The sequence below is a fragment of the Galeopterus variegatus genome, unplaced genomic scaffold, assembly GCF_000696425.1.
Source record: "Galeopterus variegatus unplaced genomic scaffold, G_variegatus-3.0.2 Scaffold1046, whole genome shotgun sequence".
Taxonomy (NCBI): domain Eukaryota; kingdom Metazoa; phylum Chordata; class Mammalia; order Dermoptera; family Cynocephalidae; genus Galeopterus; species Galeopterus variegatus.
The window spans coordinates 425,563-444,815 of record NW_007727157.1 but is presented as its reverse complement, the minus strand read 5'-3'; the positions used below and the strand labels follow the sequence as shown (position 1 = coordinate 444,815).

The 19,253-nt window shown below is 44.4% G+C and overlaps 2 protein-coding genes across 2 annotated transcripts in view; one reads left to right on the top strand and one right to left on the bottom strand.

Annotated features, from left to right (window-relative positions):
- FNDC9 (fibronectin type III domain containing 9) overlaps positions 1-2,963 on the top strand; it is a 3,584-nt gene extending 621 nt beyond the window's left edge. The window contains exon 2 of the mRNA XM_008574427.1: positions 1,954-2,963. Coding sequence (XP_008572649.1) covers positions 1,961-2,635 — 675 coding nt within the window. The 5' untranslated portion in view covers positions 1,954-1,960 and the 3' untranslated portion in view covers positions 2,636-2,963. The remainder of the gene's footprint in view (positions 1-1,953) is intronic.
- Positions 1-19,253, bottom strand: part of CYFIP2 (cytoplasmic FMR1 interacting protein 2) — a gene marked incomplete at its 3' end in the record, with an annotated part of 81,385 nt that overhangs the window by 13,231 nt on the left and 48,901 nt on the right. The window contains exons 18-23 of the mRNA XM_008574430.1: positions 18,185-18,281; positions 16,697-16,773; positions 13,622-13,730; positions 11,939-12,058; positions 6,408-6,607; positions 4,624-4,711 (exon numbers count right to left, since the gene is read on the bottom strand). Of these exons, the coding sequence (XP_008572652.1) occupies positions 4,624-4,711; positions 6,408-6,607; positions 11,939-12,058; positions 13,622-13,730; positions 16,697-16,773; positions 18,185-18,281 (691 nt within the window). The remainder of the gene's footprint in view (positions 1-4,623; positions 4,712-6,407; positions 6,608-11,938; positions 12,059-13,621; positions 13,731-16,696; positions 16,774-18,184; positions 18,282-19,253) is intronic.

Genomic DNA, 19,253 nt, shown 5'->3' with positions numbered 1-19,253 from the left:
ATGGTAGATGTATAGCTAAAAATAGAATTTAGAAATAGAAGCAGAGGAAGAAATATAAATAAGGAAGATGAATTTGGTCCCAAAAGCTGAAGATGCTGCTGGTGTCTTGACAGAAAGCTCTTAAAAATGTCTCCTGTAAGGAACTCAGTCTGTAAAGACATCCAGTAGCAGACATGAGGCAGACAGAAGAAAAAAATTGTGCGTGACAAGAAATGGGATTCCAGTTTACTCCTGATGGAAGGGTTTTACAAAGTGATTGCCTTTATATCATTGGTAATGAATTAAGCTCTTTTCATTATGTATTTATAGGGACGTGTGGGGTGTGGGGTGGGGAGCATGAGTATGTATAAGGAGACCAAGAGGCGGAGCACGAACATTCCGTCTCCTTTACAGTGACCTTCCCTGGAAGGAGCTGAGCACACTGTTTCACCTTTTCATTCCCCATTTTCTGGGAAGAAATTTCCAGCCAAATGGAAAAAAACTATTCTCCTTCCTGAGCATTTTTGTTCACTGTCATCCTTAGAGAATAAACATGAAGAATGAAAATTACTTGGAGCTGAAAAATTTACTCGGAGCTACGCGTCTTTTTGCAGCTCACTCCCTTAGGAGTATGGGCATAAAATTGGGAGGTCGGGGGAGGCAGGGGAGAAAGGCAAGTCGTCATAGAAATCAGTTTGACTTAATATTCAATTTGGGTTAAAAGCCCATTGACTGCTTTTTACTGTGTCATTGCAATCTGAAACAAAACCTTCTGTGTGTCATGTGAGAGGAGCAGCAGAGAACAGAGTGGGGTGAGACGTTTATGTGAACAGACAGCAGTAGACCATGGCTGTCCTGGATTTTGATCAGGGGAAATTCAGTGGAGGGGACATCGCAGATAGAACTAAAGAGAAACTGAAAAACTGGAAGATGGCTGTCCCTCACAAAAGCAGAAGGGCTGGCAATCTGAAGAGGACTCATTTGTCTGGTAAAGCAGCACCTGGGTCTCAGAACCAGCACCTCATTTTGCAAGAACATTGTTACTAAACCCAGAAGCCTTGCATTTGGAAGTGCATTGATTAAGTGTCTTGGAGCCCTCTTCCTATGTACTAGCTGAGTGACCTCAGGTTGCTCCTCTGTAAAATGGGAATCTAGCTCAGAGGGCGTGATGAAGAATAAAGGAAATTTATTACTGCAGGTGAAGCATCCGGCAGGACCTGTGACATAGCAACTGCTCACTAACTCTCGGTGGCTATCAACCCTATTCATGTTCACAGTACCTGGAATATTAAACAGTAGTTGTGCCAGCATTAGGAGTGGGTTATCTTGATCCATGAAACTAATTTCCTGGTACTTTTTGCTTTGAAAAAATAAACAAAACAGAAGAGCAGAAGCTTTGGGGTAAGATCAGCTGCCAGTGAGTGACGAAGTAAATCTCAACTCCCCATGGGCAACAGAACTGGGAGATTAAAAAAAGCAGTGGGCAGAATGTTCTAGCTAACCGAGCTCACGGCACATGGAGCAGAAGCAGAGGTCAAGGAGGGAAATTTTACATGAAACAATTGCCTGAGAGGAGTCACAGACTTATTACGACTAAGGTGGGACCTCTGAGGTTCTACTGATTTCTTTTTGGGGTTTTGTTTTTGCCTTTTTTCTTTTTTTTTTTAAGGAATGAGAACAATGTCGTATCTAAAAGATGTCAGCCAGAGTGGAATGTGGCTGTGATTATACGGGGGCAAGGGTTATGGGAGTGCAGCAGCTCTGGCGTGAGATAGCCCCGATGTGCGCTTTTGTCTGGCCACTTCTCTGCTATGCCCAGCTAAGTCATGGAACCTCTTGGCCTCCATTTCTTTGTGTATAAAATGGGGGCAATATTAGTGCCCATCTTAAATGCTCAAGAAATGGTGATTCTGGTTATGAGAAATGAATACTTAAATAGAGGGATGTCACTCTTCACTTTGATTCTGGTTCTAGAATCGGGATGAACATCGAGGTTGGGAACGTTTCTTACACAGGAGCCATCATCTCCTGGTCATCCTCGGAGCCCTGCCTGGAGGACTATTACCATGTTATGTACAGGCCTAACTGGAACAGCATCTTCTCTGGCTATCTTCGCTACAGCTTCCACCACGAAGAGAAGGTGCCACGAACAATCAGCTCCGTGGTGCTGGAACATCTCGCCCCTTCCACTCTCTACTTCCTGTGCATCAGCTGTGAGAAGGCTGCCTTCCCCTACAAGCCCTACTGCACCATGTTCCACACCCTGGATAAGAGTCCCCTGGCTGCTGGAAGCTCCCTGGTGGACCCCCAAATCTCCCTTTGGGTGCTAATGGCCATTCTGCTGGCCTGCTTCACAGCTGTCTTGGCCTTCATCTGTCTCCAGTTTTGGTGCATCCGTTGTCATGAGCCTCGATGGTCGTACAGAGCTGGCCACATGGAGGAAGCCAATGGCTTGGTGAGATGGCCCGAGGAGTCCCCAGTGCTTGGTCAGAGGGAGGAAGACCTGCAGGGGCTCCCCCTGGTGGAGCTTCCACGCAAGAATTCCATAGCTGGAGCTGAACCAGAAGCTGAAGCCGACCATGATGCCCCTGACGTGGGTGCCTTACAGAGGGAGGGTGGTGTTCAGCTCGCTATACTGCCTCATCGCGGGGAGTGAGAGGTGGGGAGAAGACAGCTGCATCACATAGCCTAAGCCCTCCACACAGTAGGCCTTCTGTAAAAATGTGTCTATAGACTACCCATTTCCTTCCCCTCAAATGTCAGTGCTACTGTGGATCGCCTGAGTTGGATGAATGCCTGATGATGAAACTTCTCGAGCTGGAAGAGATATACCCTCAGGGTGTGCAAAGGAGAAACATGACATCCCTTCAGCAGTGTCCCATTAGGAACTGAAAGCATGATTTCAATATTAAAATAAACATAGATATATTATAGACTGGAAAGTAAAAGTTTGCATGACAAATAAAACACATACTTGAAGAAAATTTTTGAGTTGCAAATGGATTGATTGAGCTATGCTTTCAGTGGCTGAGGTAGCTGTCTGGACTCCTCTGCCATTGGGGGCATTGTTTTGGAAAAGTATAAGAAGCCTTGATCTAGAGTGTTTTCCAACTTTTAGCCAATCACACACTACTTTGTAGGCCACCTGCATTTTTTTTTTAAAACATGGACTATCTTCACTATTATTGACCATATTTTTCTCTGAATTGACTCATTCTTTAAACTTATTTTTAGAAGATAGCCTTATATTACTCCATAAATGAAAAACTAGCACACTACAGCTATAAATAGAAGGGAAGAGACATGAGAATAAATACAATGAAAACAAAATAATATTAAATTTAACATAGCTACTACTGCTTGCCAATGACTGAGCTTAAGGCCTGCTCTCTTATCTTTAATGAAAAGGGAGATCAGCCAGTGTTGGAGAGGTATTGAAGGCATGTTAGCACCAACATAAGTCTTTCTCCTTGATATATCATAAGGTTGGAAAGAGAACTGAAAACACATTTGCTGTTTTTACTTTGTGAGTCATTGTTAGCTAATGCCATGTCTGTGAACCATCTCAAATTCTGTCTGGAAGCTTCCCTTGTTTCGAGGATATCACCTTGACCAGATTGGCTGTTCTGGAGAAGACACCTGAACTCTCTCAGCATCATCCCAAGACTTTCCAAGTGTCCCCTTTAAGCCCAGATGGTAGGAACTCATTTTGGTTAATCACGCTTCCAAATCTAGAGCTCTCCAACCTAAAGGAGCACCTTTTCTAACATTGTTGTATCCACCTAGGTATTTCCTCTTCTAAGTCCACCTGTCCTTACTTTTTGAGAATGGGGTCAAAGGTGGCTATTTTTATTCCATCAGAAAGAAAAATGTTGCCTTCTTTTTTGTTGTTGACACATTTCACCCTTTTGGAGGCATTCTTTATTTCTCTCCTACAAACCCCTATGGTAAGAAATGAATCTACCACATATGTTGTGGTACTGGTGAGACTTTGAGAACGTTGCTCCCTGGCACCCATCATGGGTGTGCAAATGAAACTCCAGGAGGGCAGAGATCACCTCACTTGGTCTCTCACATGTATGTCTCCAGCACGTAGAATCTAGCCCTGTGTTTGGCCTTTAGTGGGTGCTTAAGAAATGTTTGTTTAATGAGTAGAAAGAAGGACTGAAGGTTTAGAACAGAACAGCATTTGGGAAGGTTTAGTTAGCATCAGGCTGTGTATGTGTGAGCCCAAACCGAAAAGAGGAGACGACCTGACTCTCAGCTCTCCCTTCAGCCATCTGCAGTTTCCTTCAAAGCTCCACCTTCCCAACCTCTACAGGTCTGCAAATCCCTTACATTTATGGAGCACAAAAGCCCAGAATCACAGGACGACACTGCACTCGATCAACTGAGAAACAGAAGGAGCTGAGGAGCCAAGAGGAGAAGCCCGAACACTTCCTGCTCAGCATCCGGCACCCCCCAACCCCCCAGGTCTGTGTTCATCCCCCTCCCCACTGGTTGTGAACAAATAAAGATAAATACACTTGCAGCTGCTTCTGCCTGGATCTCCTCACCTTCTGGATTTTCTAACTCAGGGAACATTTTTCTATTTGCTTTTTCTCACTAACTCTCTTACAAAGTAGGACAGGGCAGATGACTTACCTTGGATCCATAGAGGTAATAAGGCTGGACGTTGGCAGGTTTATCTCTCTGTGGTTCTTGGGTGAAAGGAATGGCAGTTCGGACAAAACTAGCAGAAGAAAGAGATAGGGAAGCAGTTAGCTGCCTCCTGATACTATTCTTCACAGGACACAAGATAGAGGGAGTGCTTCTTGACCAGGTGGAGGTTCACATTGGTGCAACTACACCATTTCTTAGGTGGTTGCCTCTAACGGCACTAAACTGTTTTGACATCCTGCCATTCAGCTGCTGCCTCCTTTCCATAGATAGGAAAACCATAGTCCAGATTCCCAGGCTTGACTCTGGGCTTGTGGTTGCTCACAAGGACAGCAGGCAAGAAAGTGGGAGTGGGCTGGGCCTGAAAATGGCCTTCTCTGGGGCTCCATCCCTCCACCTCCACTTTGGTTTCTCAAGAGTTCAGTAAACTCTCTCTTTAAGGGGCTGGTAGCAAACATCTTCAGCTTTGCAAGCCAGATGGTCTCCGTGCAAGCACTCAACTCTGCTGGTGCAGCATGAAAGCACCCACAGACAGCAGAATGAATGAGCATGGCTGAGTTCCATAAAACCTTACGAATGCCAAATAATTTTCACTTGTCACCAAATATTCTTCTTCTTTGGATTTTTTTCCCTCTAACTGTCCAAAAATGTCAATACCATTCTCAGCTTATGGGCTGTATGTACAAAAACAGTTGACAACTAGAGGTGGCCTGTAGGCCATAGTTTGCTGCCCCTGCCCGACAGCATTAAAAGTCCTAAATCTATAGAACTGGAAGGCTGACTTGCTCAGTGTGTGGCTTCAGGTGCATCTGTGGATTCCTCCCATGTCCTTCCATTCATTCAACACAAACTCATTTAATAGTGGCCCTGAGCCAGACCCTGGGGATAGTGAGAGGATCTGCAGACACATACGTGTTTGTGCACTCTTATGTACTTGTTTTGTACACATACCTTACCTCTTCTACCAGGTTATGAACCTTTGTGGGGATAAAGGAATAGGTCTTGCCTCCACCTCAGTGCCTGGCCCAGGGCTATGTGCACCTTGCAGGAGGCAAGTTCACTGTCATGCACATATGTGTTCTGCAAATACCCGCCTGTTTTACATGCATGCATTTGGATATGTGGATGTCCTTACAAATGCAGTCTGATCATGTCATTTTCCCTCCTCAAACTCTCCCAGGGCTCATAAATGGGTGGTCCTAATGTGGCCTATGGAGTAGTTCATGCCTGTTCCTGATTCCTCCTGGGTCTTGCTTTACCTTTCATGGCACCATTCCCCACCCTAGTTTTACCATCACCAACCTCTCGGTTCCGTTGCAACTTTGCCTGCAATTCCCTTCTCCTGCCTTTTTGCCCCATCCATTCGTACTCATCCTATGCATCTCAACTCCAGCATTACTTCCTCAAGGAGGAAGCCTCCCTTGAGGTTTGCATCACTTCCTGGAGTGCATCTGGTGGTGCTGTTACCTCTTTCATGGTCCTGTGGGTTTTCCTCCATCTCCTACTATTTGTAATGGTACATTTGTCCTGCAATTGTTTGATCACCTGCATTCCCCTCTAGCTTGAAGGCTGCAAGGGGCAGGAAGGTGTCTGTTTGCTCACCACGGCATCCCTGCCTCCAGCATAAAGCCTGCACCCAGAAGGGGCTCCGAGAGATGCCCGGCACAGGAAGGAACTGACACTTGTGCTGGGCCTACTTTGGAGGAGGCAGTTGGCCACTGCCCCGGCCCCCACCCAACCCACCCACCTCTGCACAGGAACTCCCTTACCGGTTCGTAGACCCATTGTAGCAGTAGTTGGGGAGGAAGTCAAAGTTCAGCTCCCAGAAGACATGCAGGGTGATGCGGCCATAGGGGGCAGACACATTGTGATTGGCCTCCCGGAACATGGCGTCGAAGCTGTCCAGTGTCATGTGCTTACAGAGCAGCCGGTGAGTGAGCCGGTTAATCTCCAGAAGCCACTCCAGCTCCTGCCCAGAGACAGAACCCACAACTGCTGAAGACTGACACGTGAACCTTACATGCGCACACTTCACTCCTTTCATGCAGCTGAGAGATCCTCAGACAACCTCGCAACCACCTAAACAGGGACGAGAATCCCTGAAGTGGCATGTGACAGTGTTCCCTTCTGTGAAGTGGAGGAAACTGCTGTACTATGCTGGAGGAAAAGGGGAGGTGGGGGGCAGCGGTCCTGCTTGTCTGCCTCCAGAAGGAGACCACGGACTGTGTACAAATGCCCTGTTTGCACTCCTTGAGTAGAAAGCATGCTTGCTTGCTTTCCAGTTCCTATACTGGTGAGAAAAAAACCTTGTCCCTCAGTTTCACAAGTAAAGTAAAAGAAAATTGTGAGTGGGTATTATCAGGGGCTATCTCACAGTCCTGCAGAAAGCAATAAGAGCTACTACCTATTGAGTGCTATTAGGTCAGACCATATGAAACTGCTGTTTTTTAGGTTGAACACTGTCTAATACTGTCAATTTTGTATGGACCAACATAATTAATATGAGCCCATACTATGTGTTAACTCATTTAATGCCCATCAAAACCCTATGAGGTCAGTATGCTGCTGTCCTTACTTTGCACACATAGAAGTTAAGTAACTTGGACTCAAATCCAGGAAGTTGGGCTCCAAAGTGCACATTCTTAACCACTATATCACTCCTATTGAAATTTTAAAGGAGGCAGGGGCAGAATGCCTCCTCCTTTGGACTGGAGGCCTTGGTCACGCAGGGGTTGGCAAAGGTGTGGCTACAAGCTATGGGCAAGCAGTCTGCAGTCAGCCCACGATGACCAGGGACCTGTGTGTTCTGCAAGTCCTGCTCATTAGGAATCCCACCTTCAGGCAGAGGGCGGGATCAGGGTGGATAATATCTGCACACAGTAGAACACTGCATTTGTCGGGAAATAAAAACAGTAAAACCTTTATTGCTGGCCTTGGTCTGTTGTTGTCCTGCAACTCGGTTTGGTTAAGCTATCCTTTGGGATAGGTACAACTGTCCCTGTTTCATAGAGAGCATTTCAACCAAGGCTTGGAAGCTTATGTAACTTGCCCAGGGTCAAACAGGGAGTTCATGACAGGGTTTGGGATGTGAATCCAGGTCTTCTGATTCCAAATCACATGTTCTTGGCCCCTCTGACACAATTCCCTGGAAAAAGGATGCAAGAGCTGTGAAAGTTCTTTGAAAGGCAGAGATGATCTTACAATATAAAGGCTGAAAGAACATCAGCAAGAACACAGTCAGGTGGGATGGCCAGAGGGCCAGCTTTAACGGCTGGGACATGGAGCTGAGCTGGTCACAGGAGGTAGTCACATGCCAGAGACTCAATTTCATTCTCATCAGCCACAGGGCCCCCATGACTCTGTCTGGAGTCCAGAGGGTGGTCAGAGGAGGCCCCAGAGCACAGTTCCAATCTTGGAGCTCTGCCTCTCTGAAACTCAGATTCTATGGCTATAAACTGGGGCTGCAGAACTGGATGAAAGCTTGCAAACCTAAATGGTTAGAGGCCAGACAGGTCAGGTAAGTAAGACAAGCTGGGAAGGGGAGGGAGTCACAGGGGTGGGGTGTCTGGGGCAAACTGAAGAGCCCCTGCCCAGATAAAGGTGGAGCTGCTACTTCTGATACGCCATCCGCTTGGTGGCATGTCAGAATGGGAGCTTAGTGGTACTAGATCCTGCAGTTTTTCAAAAGAGGGTCAAAATCCGGATTTCAATTCTGGAACAGCAGCCAGAATAAGTCCCCAGTCATCATGCACTGTGAAGTAAATGAGAGGTAGAAATATAGCATCAGCTTCCTGCTTCTGTCTCTTGGGGCCTAGCTACCTCAACCGTGATTATCCCCATTCACTTGGGATGCGTAATAAATACATAAATAAATAAGAAACAAAAGGAGTAAATGCTAATGAGTTTATTTCTAAATTCACTGAGTCCCCTGGCACACTGTGATGCCCTGTTACCAGGATGATAACTGCAGATGAGAAACTGGAGAGCAATTTCTGTTCTATCGTTCTGTGATTTTAACAGTCTCACAAGTGCCAGCATTTACAAGGGAGATCAAAGGAGAGAGTTCTCAACTCTGCTGACGTGGGAGCCACTGGAACTGTAACAGGTCCACTTCTTCCTCTGCGTTATGTAATCCAAACTGTGTTTCTGTATTACATTCTGGATTTGTTCTTCTGGCCTTCACACTAGGAGAGGGTATTTGCCTGCTGGATGCAGGGCTCAGTGTACCAAGACACAGAAAATGTTTAAACAGGCCACATGAACAGTTTAGGTACCTCCTCAAAGTACTGCTGAGTTCTGCAGATAAGCCAGTTTATTGAGGGCCACACAGAGAAGAATGGGGAAAATAAAACATCCAAATGGGGAACCTCAGAGAAGTAGCAGAAAGAGCTCTACAATGAGAACCAGAAAACCTGAGTGTTAGCCACACTCGATGTTAACCAGCTCTGTGACCTCAGGCTGGTGGGAGGGACAGGGGCTTCAAACTCAGGCACAGTGAGGCCTGGGGGGTCACACACACAGATGAAGTGTGTCAGAGGGGCTTGCAGCAAGCCAGAGAGCGCAGCCCATCCAACAGGAACTTCTAGTCATTTCCGGGCAATTGATGCCATTTGGGAATGCCAGTTTGGTGTTGCCAGAGCTTCTGCAGTTTTATTCGAATTCTTCCAAATTTTAAATGTTGGCTCCAAATTACAAACGCACTATGCAGCCTAAGCAAAACACAGCCTGCAGCCTGCCAGATTTCAACTTCAGCATCAGATCTCACTGAGACTACTTGCTCAGCAGTGTAAAAGCGAGGGCGACTAGCTTCCCAAATCTCTGCAACCTCTCCCAATCAAGTCACACCCCCATCTCAGAAGGGAGTCCTTAAGGTGGAGGGAGGGGCTGAGGGGAGCACATTCCTCAGCCTGCTTCTTGGAGGAGATAGAAGGTTCTCAGCCAAGGGGAGTGGGCTGTCCTGACCCACCCAGAGGACACTGCCCTGGGGTCTCCTCTTCATGGGCCTCACAGGAAGTGGGCGCTCTCTAGGGAGCCAAGGCCCTCACCTGATAAACAAGGGCTTTCACTGTTTGTTTGATTTTGTTCCCAGCTGAAAGAACATTCAGTGCCTTTCAAGGGGTTGGAAGACACCGTGGACACAAATACACACCCCAAATCACTATTTTCTAATAGATATGCTCATTATTGGAAAACTAGAAGAAACATAACAAAAAAGAAGAAAATAAGCATGCCACCACTTGGAGATAATCACTGCTAACATTTTGGTGTAAACAAAGAAAACTCTATTTCTCAGAATAGAGGTGGCCAAATGATTTACCAGCAGAACATGTGCTATACTAGACTCTCTTGAAGTAAGTGACTAGGACTTAGGTGGGCGGTTGGATTGAGTCTTTCTAAAAAACGCTGCTGAAAATTCACCCAAGAGCACTGAATTGCAGCTCAAATCTCTCTTCTTCACATCTTTTTTTCATACACTATTATTTATTTAGTGTTTACTATGTACAAGCAACTATGCAAAGTTCTTTCCAGGCAGTATCTCATTTTATACTTACAACAACTATATGCAGTGGATTCTAATATTTCCTCCACTTCATAGATGAGGAAATGAGATTGAAGAAGGTTAGTAACTTGCCCAAGATCACTCAGCTAGTAAGTGGCAGGGCCAGGACTGGAGCCCAGGTCTGTCTGACTCTAAAGTCCTACATCTTAGTCCTTTGTCCACTTAAAAAATTTTTAGACTTATTAAAAAGTTACATATCCTTTACCCAGATTCCCATTGTTAACATCTTGCATAACCACAGTACAATTATAAAAAGCAGGAAATTAACTTTTGCACAATATTATTAACTGAGTGACACTGACTTCATTCGGTTTTACCTGTTTTTCCACTAAGGTCCTTTTTCTGCTGTAGGACTCAATCCAGGATTCCACATCACATTTAGTTATCCTGTTCCCTTATTCTTTTCCCATTTGTTTCCAGTCTTTCCTTATCTTTCATGACCTGAGCACTTTTGAAAAGTATTGCTTGCTATTTTATTTCTCTTAGAATGGCATTCTCCTTGGGTTTATCCAACATTTTATCATGGTTAGATTAAGAGGATACATTTCGGCAAGAAAACATGATGGTAACAGTAACATGTCTTATTACCGGTCATACTAACCTTGATACTTGGTTAAGATGATGTCCGTCAGTTTTCTCCATTGTAAAGTTACTCCTTTTCCCTTTGCTGTTAATAAATATCTTGGGGGAGATAGTTTGAAACTATGCAAGCATACTGTTTCTTCTCAAAGGTTTTTTATTTTTTTGGAGTATTTTTTTAAATCGTGGTTAGATATACATGACATAAAATCTGCCATTTTAACCATTTTTAAGTGTACAGTTCCGTGGCATTAAGTATACTCACATTCTTCTGTAACTATCACCACCATCCATCTCTAGAACTAAAACTCATTTTCCCCACTGAAAGACTGAGACTCTAAATCGATTATATACATCAACTCCCCTTTCCCTGGCAACCACCATTCTACTTTCTGTCTCTATGAATTTGCCTACTCTAGGAACCTCATATAAAAAGATCCATACAATATTCTCAAAGTTCCACCCAGGCTGGATCCTGGCCTCAACAATTATTACTAGTTCTAATGGTGATTTTCTATTTCCCTCATTCTGTCTACTCATGTGCTTTTGAAAGCATTTAAGTCTTCCTTCGATTCAGTTAAAGACAATCAATCAAGTTTGTTCTAATTCTTGGAGAGAGAGAATTAGCAGGGAGCAGTTTAAATAGCTGTTTTCTAGAAGGGAGCAGGCCTGTTCCATGCTTGTGCATTAAGACTGGCATGGTCTTATTTGCAGGGTACAGTGCAAAATAAAAGTGTGGGGTCCCCTTGCTAAAACATTATTAAGTATTCCAAGATGGTGGCAGCAGAGCCTTAAACCAGCTGCAGAGCTCATCTGGGCCCTACACTACTACACACCATGAGGCCAACCCTGTTGTGTAACCTTCTCTAGCTCCTTAGGACCACTCACTGACTTGTTGGGCTCTGCAGGATCCTAAAGACAAGAAGCTGTGCCCTGTAGGTTGGCCTTCCTAGAGATCTCAACGAGATCCCCTCCCATTCTCACACCCCCGCCAATCAGGAGGGTAAAATTATTCTTACACTCTATTTCAGACTTTTTTTCCTGCTCCATTCAGATGGGAAAGAGACTCACTACTTCTCTTTAACTGGCCCAGTACTAGTTAACAACAATCCCCAGATAGGCTTCTAGTCTGAGAAATCCCACTGGCCCCCAGACTCTTACCACAATGGAGGTCAGGTCCTCACTTTCAAAGCGGCTGATGGCCTGGTCCAGGGACTTATACATGGCAGCAGAAATGCGCTGGGTGATGAGTCTATTCAAGTCGATTGATCTACCCAACAGCTGGATGAGAGAGAGAGAGAGACAGAGAAAGAGAGAGAGAGAAAGAAAGAGAGAGAGAGAGAGAGAATACTTAAGATTCACACAGACACCTGGCAACTAAAATGCAATGCACTGATGGGAAATTGGATTAAAATTATAAAAGGCATTTCTGTGACAAACGGGGACTGTATGTAGAAAACACCACTGTTAAATTTCCTGAGTATAATAATTCTATTTTTATTTTATAAGAGAATATCCTTGTTCTTAGGAGACACAGGCTGAAGCATTCAGGGGTAAAATGCCATGATACTCTAAAATGGTTAAGGAAAAAAGTATGTATATTAGCATACACATATTCACACAGTATATGTGTGAGAGAGAAAATATACACGAGAAAGAGAAAGTGAACTAAATGTGGTAAAACAATTATGAATCTGTCTATAGGGGAGATGAGCATTCTCTGCAGTATTCTTTCAACTTCCCTGTAGGCTTAAAATATAAAAAGGTGAGAAAATACATGATTCATTCAGGCCACGTAAATGCTTCTGCCGACATCCTAACTTTAGCCCTGGGTTGTCCTGCATCTTTCCTGTGCTCCACTCTGTCACCAGGGAACAACAGCCACCTCATCAAGGGCCTGCTTTGTGCCTTTATGGGAGTAAGTTTAAAAGAAGATGAAGAACTGATAACAGGATGGAAAATATCGCTTAAGATAACTGCCCCTGGGGTACACGTGGCAGGACTGCTGATGCTATGTTGATAATGATAAACATGTATTGAGTACCTGCTGTGTCCACTGCACTTTGCTAGGTGCCAAATGATTATTCTTAATTATTGTTTTTTTCTATTTCCCTTTCAGGATAAATTTTCTACCAAATGTCTTAGGTCCCTGACAGCCATCCCATGCTCACATAAAGCCCTCAGTATTTAATATCCTCTGGCTAATTCCAGCTGTGTCATAACCGACAGCAGTAATTTTCCAGGAGGCTGAAGGAAAAGTTTCTCATTGAGCCCTGACTGTTGGGAGAGGTGAAAGTGGGCTTTTTTTTCCCTCTTATGATCCTACCATCTTTTTTTCAAAGGAGGGCACCTCTTATTTTCTCTGTCTGGCTCACATTAACATTTTTAAATAGGGATATGTTTTTCAGCTCCTAGCAGCATTTTCTCTGTATGTGGGGTCAAATTTTAACAGAAACCAAAAAATCCAATTTCTTCCCTGGGTTTGACCTGACATACTTTGCAGCCCTCCTTCACTGAAATCAGCATTTGGGCCCTGTCTAGGGCGTCTCTGAGTGGCAGTCCCAACGGGAAGAAGTGGGCTGCAGCTGACAATGTGCTGTGTTGTTCGCTGTTTGCCAGAGGTTAGCTGCAGGTGAGTGGAGAAGCCTAGAACTTGAACCAAAGGAAGCCCAATGCTGCTTTATTTGCGAGATTCCGAGGCTGTGTCACACGTGTGCTCAGAAACCCACACTGGGTACTGCTCAGGGCAGAAGATACCCAGCCCTGATTTCTGATCTCTACGCTAACTTCCCAGCTGCTCCCTCCTGCCCGTTTCATCTCCACGGTGGCCTACTTTCACCGTACCTGGACGTGTCTCTGTTTCAGCAGCGTTTCATAGCGGTTAGACGGTGGGTACGGAATGATGACGCCATAATTCTTACATTCAGCTCTAAAACGTTTATCCAACAATACACTGGAGGAGATAAAAGTTAAATAAAGCCAGAGAATATGACAGTGACTGGTTCTCAACTGCCCAGCTACATCTATGTTAGGCCAAAGGATCTACCCATGAAGCATTGTCTTACATATTTTAAATATAACTTTTCTGCTCTAGAGCAAGATTCTTCAAATTTCTTTTCAGCTACAGATGCTCAGTATGTGAAATAGAGTGTCTAAGCTAAAGATGGGCAACACAAGTTAAGCTGCTTTCCTTTTTTATTTATTTGCCACAAAAGCAATTGAGTGCATGCTTGGTATATCCCAAGACACATTCTAGGTGCTGGTGATACAAGGATCCCATCCTCATGGAGCTTACATTCTAGTGAAGAAAGACTGATAATACATATAAACAAACAGAGGAATAAAATAACAATAAAATAATAGGAAACTTCTGCATAGTGTGTACTATTCACTAGGCACTACACACACAGTCTTTGTTAATCTCACAAGAACCCTACGAGATAGGTGTACTGCTGTTATCTTGCACACTGAGACATAGCTATCAGAGTAATAATTACTTTGAAAATAATAAAATGGGATCATTTGGGGTTAGGAAGTCAGGGAAAGTCTGTCTAAAGAGGTTTTGTTGGACAGAGACTGGAATGAAAATTTGGGAAGATCTGGGGGAAGACTATTACAGACGGAAAGATGGCCAGTGTGGAGAAAGCATGCTGGAGAGCATGGTGCAAAGATAAATTTATGATGTTAGTCTAGGGGCCAGATCATGTGGGACCACATGAGCTACGGTTAAGCAGTTAGATGTATTCTTGATGTAACCGGAAGCCATTGAAGAGTTTTAAACAAGAGACATAATCTAAACCTACAATGCAGTCACCACCAGCCACATGTGCCTACTGAACACTTCAAATGAGGCTGGTCCCAGTGGAGATATGCTGTAAAATATACACTAGATTTTAAGGACTTATGGGGAAAAAATGAAAAATATCTCTTCAATAATTTTTATATTGATTACATGTTTAAATTATAGTATTTTGAATATGTTGGGTTAAATAGACTATATTATTAAAACTAATTTCACCTGTTTCTTTTTCTTTTTTTAAATATGGCCACTAAAAATTTTAAAATGACATCGGTGGCTCACATTTGTGGTCACATTTTATTTCTGAGGCATAGGACTGGCCTAGGTCATTCCTGCCCTCCTGTGCTTTCTCCAAATCTCCCAACCTCCTCTAACTTCCTGTGCTTTTGAAAACCACTGATCTCAGAGGGAAAGGTGTAGATTAATGGTCATGTTTCAGATCATATTTTGTAAACTGAATATACTGAGGGCAAGCCTGAATTAGTTTACACAAGCAATGAATCAGCATATATAAAATCAGAATTATCTTAGAGAAGATGGAAGCCCAGCTCACTGCTAAAATCACATCCTATTCAATCCACGGAAACTTAAGTGATACTTTGTGAAAGGCTGTGTTCTCTGAGCTTGCCCTGAAATCATAAGTACATGCTTTCTACACGTCCCATCTTTTAGGACTTGCTTCCTTCCTTGAAGGCACATGCTGTGTTAACAGAAACTTGTGTGTACTGCACATCAACTCTTATTTCAAATATATCAGAGCAAGTCAAAGCTGTCAAAGCAAAATGAAAATCTTTTTTGTAAAAAGAAAATTTATTAAGAAACTATTTTTGAAAATACTAGTTTGTACATCTGGATTTCCAGTAAGAATAAAAATTCCTGTACATAAAATTTGAGGTTTTTCTTGTCCAGTACTGTTATGGGTCTTGAAATCCAGGAAATCACAGGGTCTACATCGGTATATATTGGCAAAACCAATGTGCCTCTAAAACTGGACACATCTCTGACCCAGACTTCTCCACTGGCCTCCTATCCGGTCTTCACACACCCATTCTTGCTAACTTCCAATTCATTCTCCACTTTTACATTTTTAAAAGAGTGAACTTTAAAAAACAAAAATCAAATCAGGTTGTATTTTGGAATCTAACCCATGACATTCCATTCCTCCTAGGATCAGTGACAACAAAGCTGGAATGATCCGGCTCTGCCCACTTCTCCAGCTCTATCTTGCAAGCAGCTTCTCTTGTGACTGCAAACAAGACATTTCCTTGTATTCATTCACATCAGCACTCTCAACAGTCCAACAAGGTAGGCATGTTATTATCATTATGCTTCTGCCACAGGGATTTGCATACATCCAGCCATGTATCGCTTAACAGTGGGGACACATTCTGAGAAATGCATTGTTAGGCAATTTTGTGTAAACATCATGATGTGTTCTTACACAAACTTGCCACACACCTAGGCTATGGGGTACAGCCTACGGCTCCTAGGTGACAGACCTGTATAGCATATTCCTATACTGAATACTGTAGGCAGTTGTCACACAATGGTAAGTATTTGTGTATAAAATCATCTCTAAACATAGAAAAGGTATGGTAAAAATACGGTATAACCTTATGGGACCACCCTCATAATGCAGTGCATTGTTGACAGAAACATCATTATGCAGCATATGACTGTAGTTCCTTTTGCCTACAATTCTTGTCCTGTCCTTTCCCTTAGTTCTGCTCACCTCCCACCAACTTGAGATAGGAACTCGGATGTTGCTTCCTCAGGATGGCCTTCTAGGCCCACCCTAAGTCTAGTACAGATTTAACTGACCTATATTCCCATATTCCCATGCATTTTTCCTTCACAGAGAGCATGTAACCTTCTTTGTCACTGTGCATTCATCCGTTCTTATCAATGTCTGTCCTCCCCACTAGTCTGGAGGCTCCATGAGGTTAGCACTGTATCTGCCCATTTTCCTTTCCACTATATTCCAGCACCCACCCAGGTCCATTGAATTGCTCAATTTTCTTCAGGCGCTAAAGAAGAAGGAGGATTTACAACAGAAAACCATGTTTGCCAGGTGGCAGTCTTAGGACAGATGGCTTCTCACAGCTCTGGGGCTCTCATACCTGCCGGCCATGGCTTTATAGTAAGCAAAGATCTGGTCCGCCAGCTTGTAGACAAACTGATCAAAACACAGGTTCACCTGATGAAAAGGAAGCAGGAAATGTCAGTAGTGCCCGCCTGGCTTTATCACAGAAACTTAGGCAACCTGAAAGAGGCCAGCTGGGTAGGAATGCCCAAAGGGTGCTCTGGGGCAAGATGCTTTGAAGGGAAAAAACACTCTATGGCCAAGTAACTTTGAGAAGTTGGTCCCCTGTTCTCAAGCTCCTCAGCTAGTCAACAGAGAAGGCAAAATTCACAACAGCTGTTGAAGGACTGTTGAAAGACCGACCTCCCCACCATGCCCCTCCTTGTCTGTTACAAGGTGGACTACCCAGCAGAAAGCAGCAGACAGACCCTCATCACATTCTGTAATCACTCCCATTAGTCAGCTAACTCTGCAGCCTCCCCCACCTACCTCTTCTGATAGAATTTCTTCCTTTCCTTTCCTTTCCCCTTGCTTTGCCAACTTGATTATGAAGAAGTCAACGGTCATCATAAATGTAAAAGCCCCTCTTTTCAAACTTTGCTTAAATATCACTGGCTTTTAGTGAACAAAGTCTTGCCATTTCAGTGTCATCACATCAGTGGTGGATTGTGATGCTCAGGTGAGAAGATAAGTTCCCACCAGACATAGAGAATCAGAACCAAATCCTCCAACAATGGCAGGAACAGGAAACAGCCAAGGGTGGGACTTTAAAGAGAGGGGGCTGTGCAGTAGCAGGGTATGAGCATAACTTCAAAGGAAACAGATCATATTTAGGTGATTAATCTTTGATTCTTTTCTCACCAAATTTTCAGCTCCTTAAGGTTAACTCTATTCAGAAAGCTTTCATGTCTTATTTTACACCCACATATTATGCAGAACATGAAGACACAGTGCCGTGTAGAGTGCTTTCTTCATACCCAGGTCCTGAGGCCTCTGCCCTGGACTTTGAGAGTCTAGGACTCCAGTGGACCCTCCTCCAGGTACAGAATCTAGAGAGTCGAGGTGGGGGTGTTCACTCAGACCCCACATTCCCCTTCTCAAACCAGCTCTGAGCAGCCTTGCCTAGCTGGCTGAAGACCCTTCACGACTATGTGGTCTTCTCCCTGGCTTCGTCCCCCTGAGGGCAGACTGCAGCTCATGTAGGGTTAGCCAAGAGGTATTGCGTGTGTGCAGAGGTGGTGGACAAAGCCTGGGTATCAACACACAATGCTCATGAAGCCCTTCATGATGCGGAACAGTCTGGGGATGGGAAAAGAAAGGGAGTAGGCCACGAGAGGGGGTCTCCATTTTACTTCAGCCCCCTGCCCTCAAATGTCACACAGGTCCTTTCCCATGATCCTGATGATTATGAAGCTCACCCTCCAGAATAAGTCATTGATCCCCCACTTTGTGCTAACAGCTGGAGATCTGAAAAATCCAGAATCTCAGAACAAGACTACATGAACATAAGAAGCAGGTCACTTGCCTCGGCTTCGATCTCATCGTACAGGAACTGCTTTTTAAACTTGGTCAGAGCATAGTAGGCGCTGTCGTTGTACAGATCCAGAGGGTAGAGAACATACCTGAAGAGGAAGAAACAACACCAGCAGCTCACTAATGCTCTCTCCTAAGGAAGGCAGATCCATACTTGCATGGGCAACAGAAAGGGTTGGGTGAGAAGATGCACAAGTCCAGTTAGGAAAGACAACCTCTCAGCCCACTCTAATGTTCCCAGGGCTTCCACTTAGGAGTGACCTGGTTTACAGTATGCCCATAGACATCAAAAGTCCATGATGCTAATAAAATCAAGGCCTGAAAAAATTATAGTGGGACTAAAAGAAATCGGGTGATAATTAAGGATATCAGCTTTCTGATTCCCAGAGATGATTATTTTCTGAGCATAGCTGTTAGGAGACTGATTGAGCATAGTGACAGGTTCTGGACGTGACCGGTGCCATTTTACACACACTCAGCACAAAATGGCTACCAGCCTTTCCTTTATGAGAAACCTCGTGGTTTCTGAGAAACAGAAACTCCTCCACACCAGCACTAAACCCCTCCCTGATTATGTTAGACTTCCTTACAGTCTATATTAGCTCTCCTACCCCAACACCTGGTGCTGTCCTGCATTTTGAGTGCAGCCTGGCAGATTCCTTTCTTTAAAATAGCTTGCTTGGTACCCAGCGTTTCGGCTCACTTTCTTTCACTTTGGTGCCAAAACCCAGGAAGGGTTCTGTCCAACGTTCTTGGACAATCCCCACCTGGGTTGACCGGCTCTTGGTCACCCTTCCCAGACCTGCTGAACTGGGTACCTCCAGGACTCTCCCCTTTTGCCATTTCAGACCAATGCATCCAACATCAGCCTCAATTCAGGGTGAGTCAGTGGGTCAGTTCTCTCTCGCCACAGGTTCCCCCAACTCGCTCTCTTCTCACTACTTCTCGAAGCCTAGGGCCTGGCTGAGGGAACCCCTCTTGTGCCCCCCAGCTATTGGAGGATGCTTCTCTAGTCAGTTGGTGGCCTCTCTATCAAAAAGAAGGCACACACCAAAGAGGAC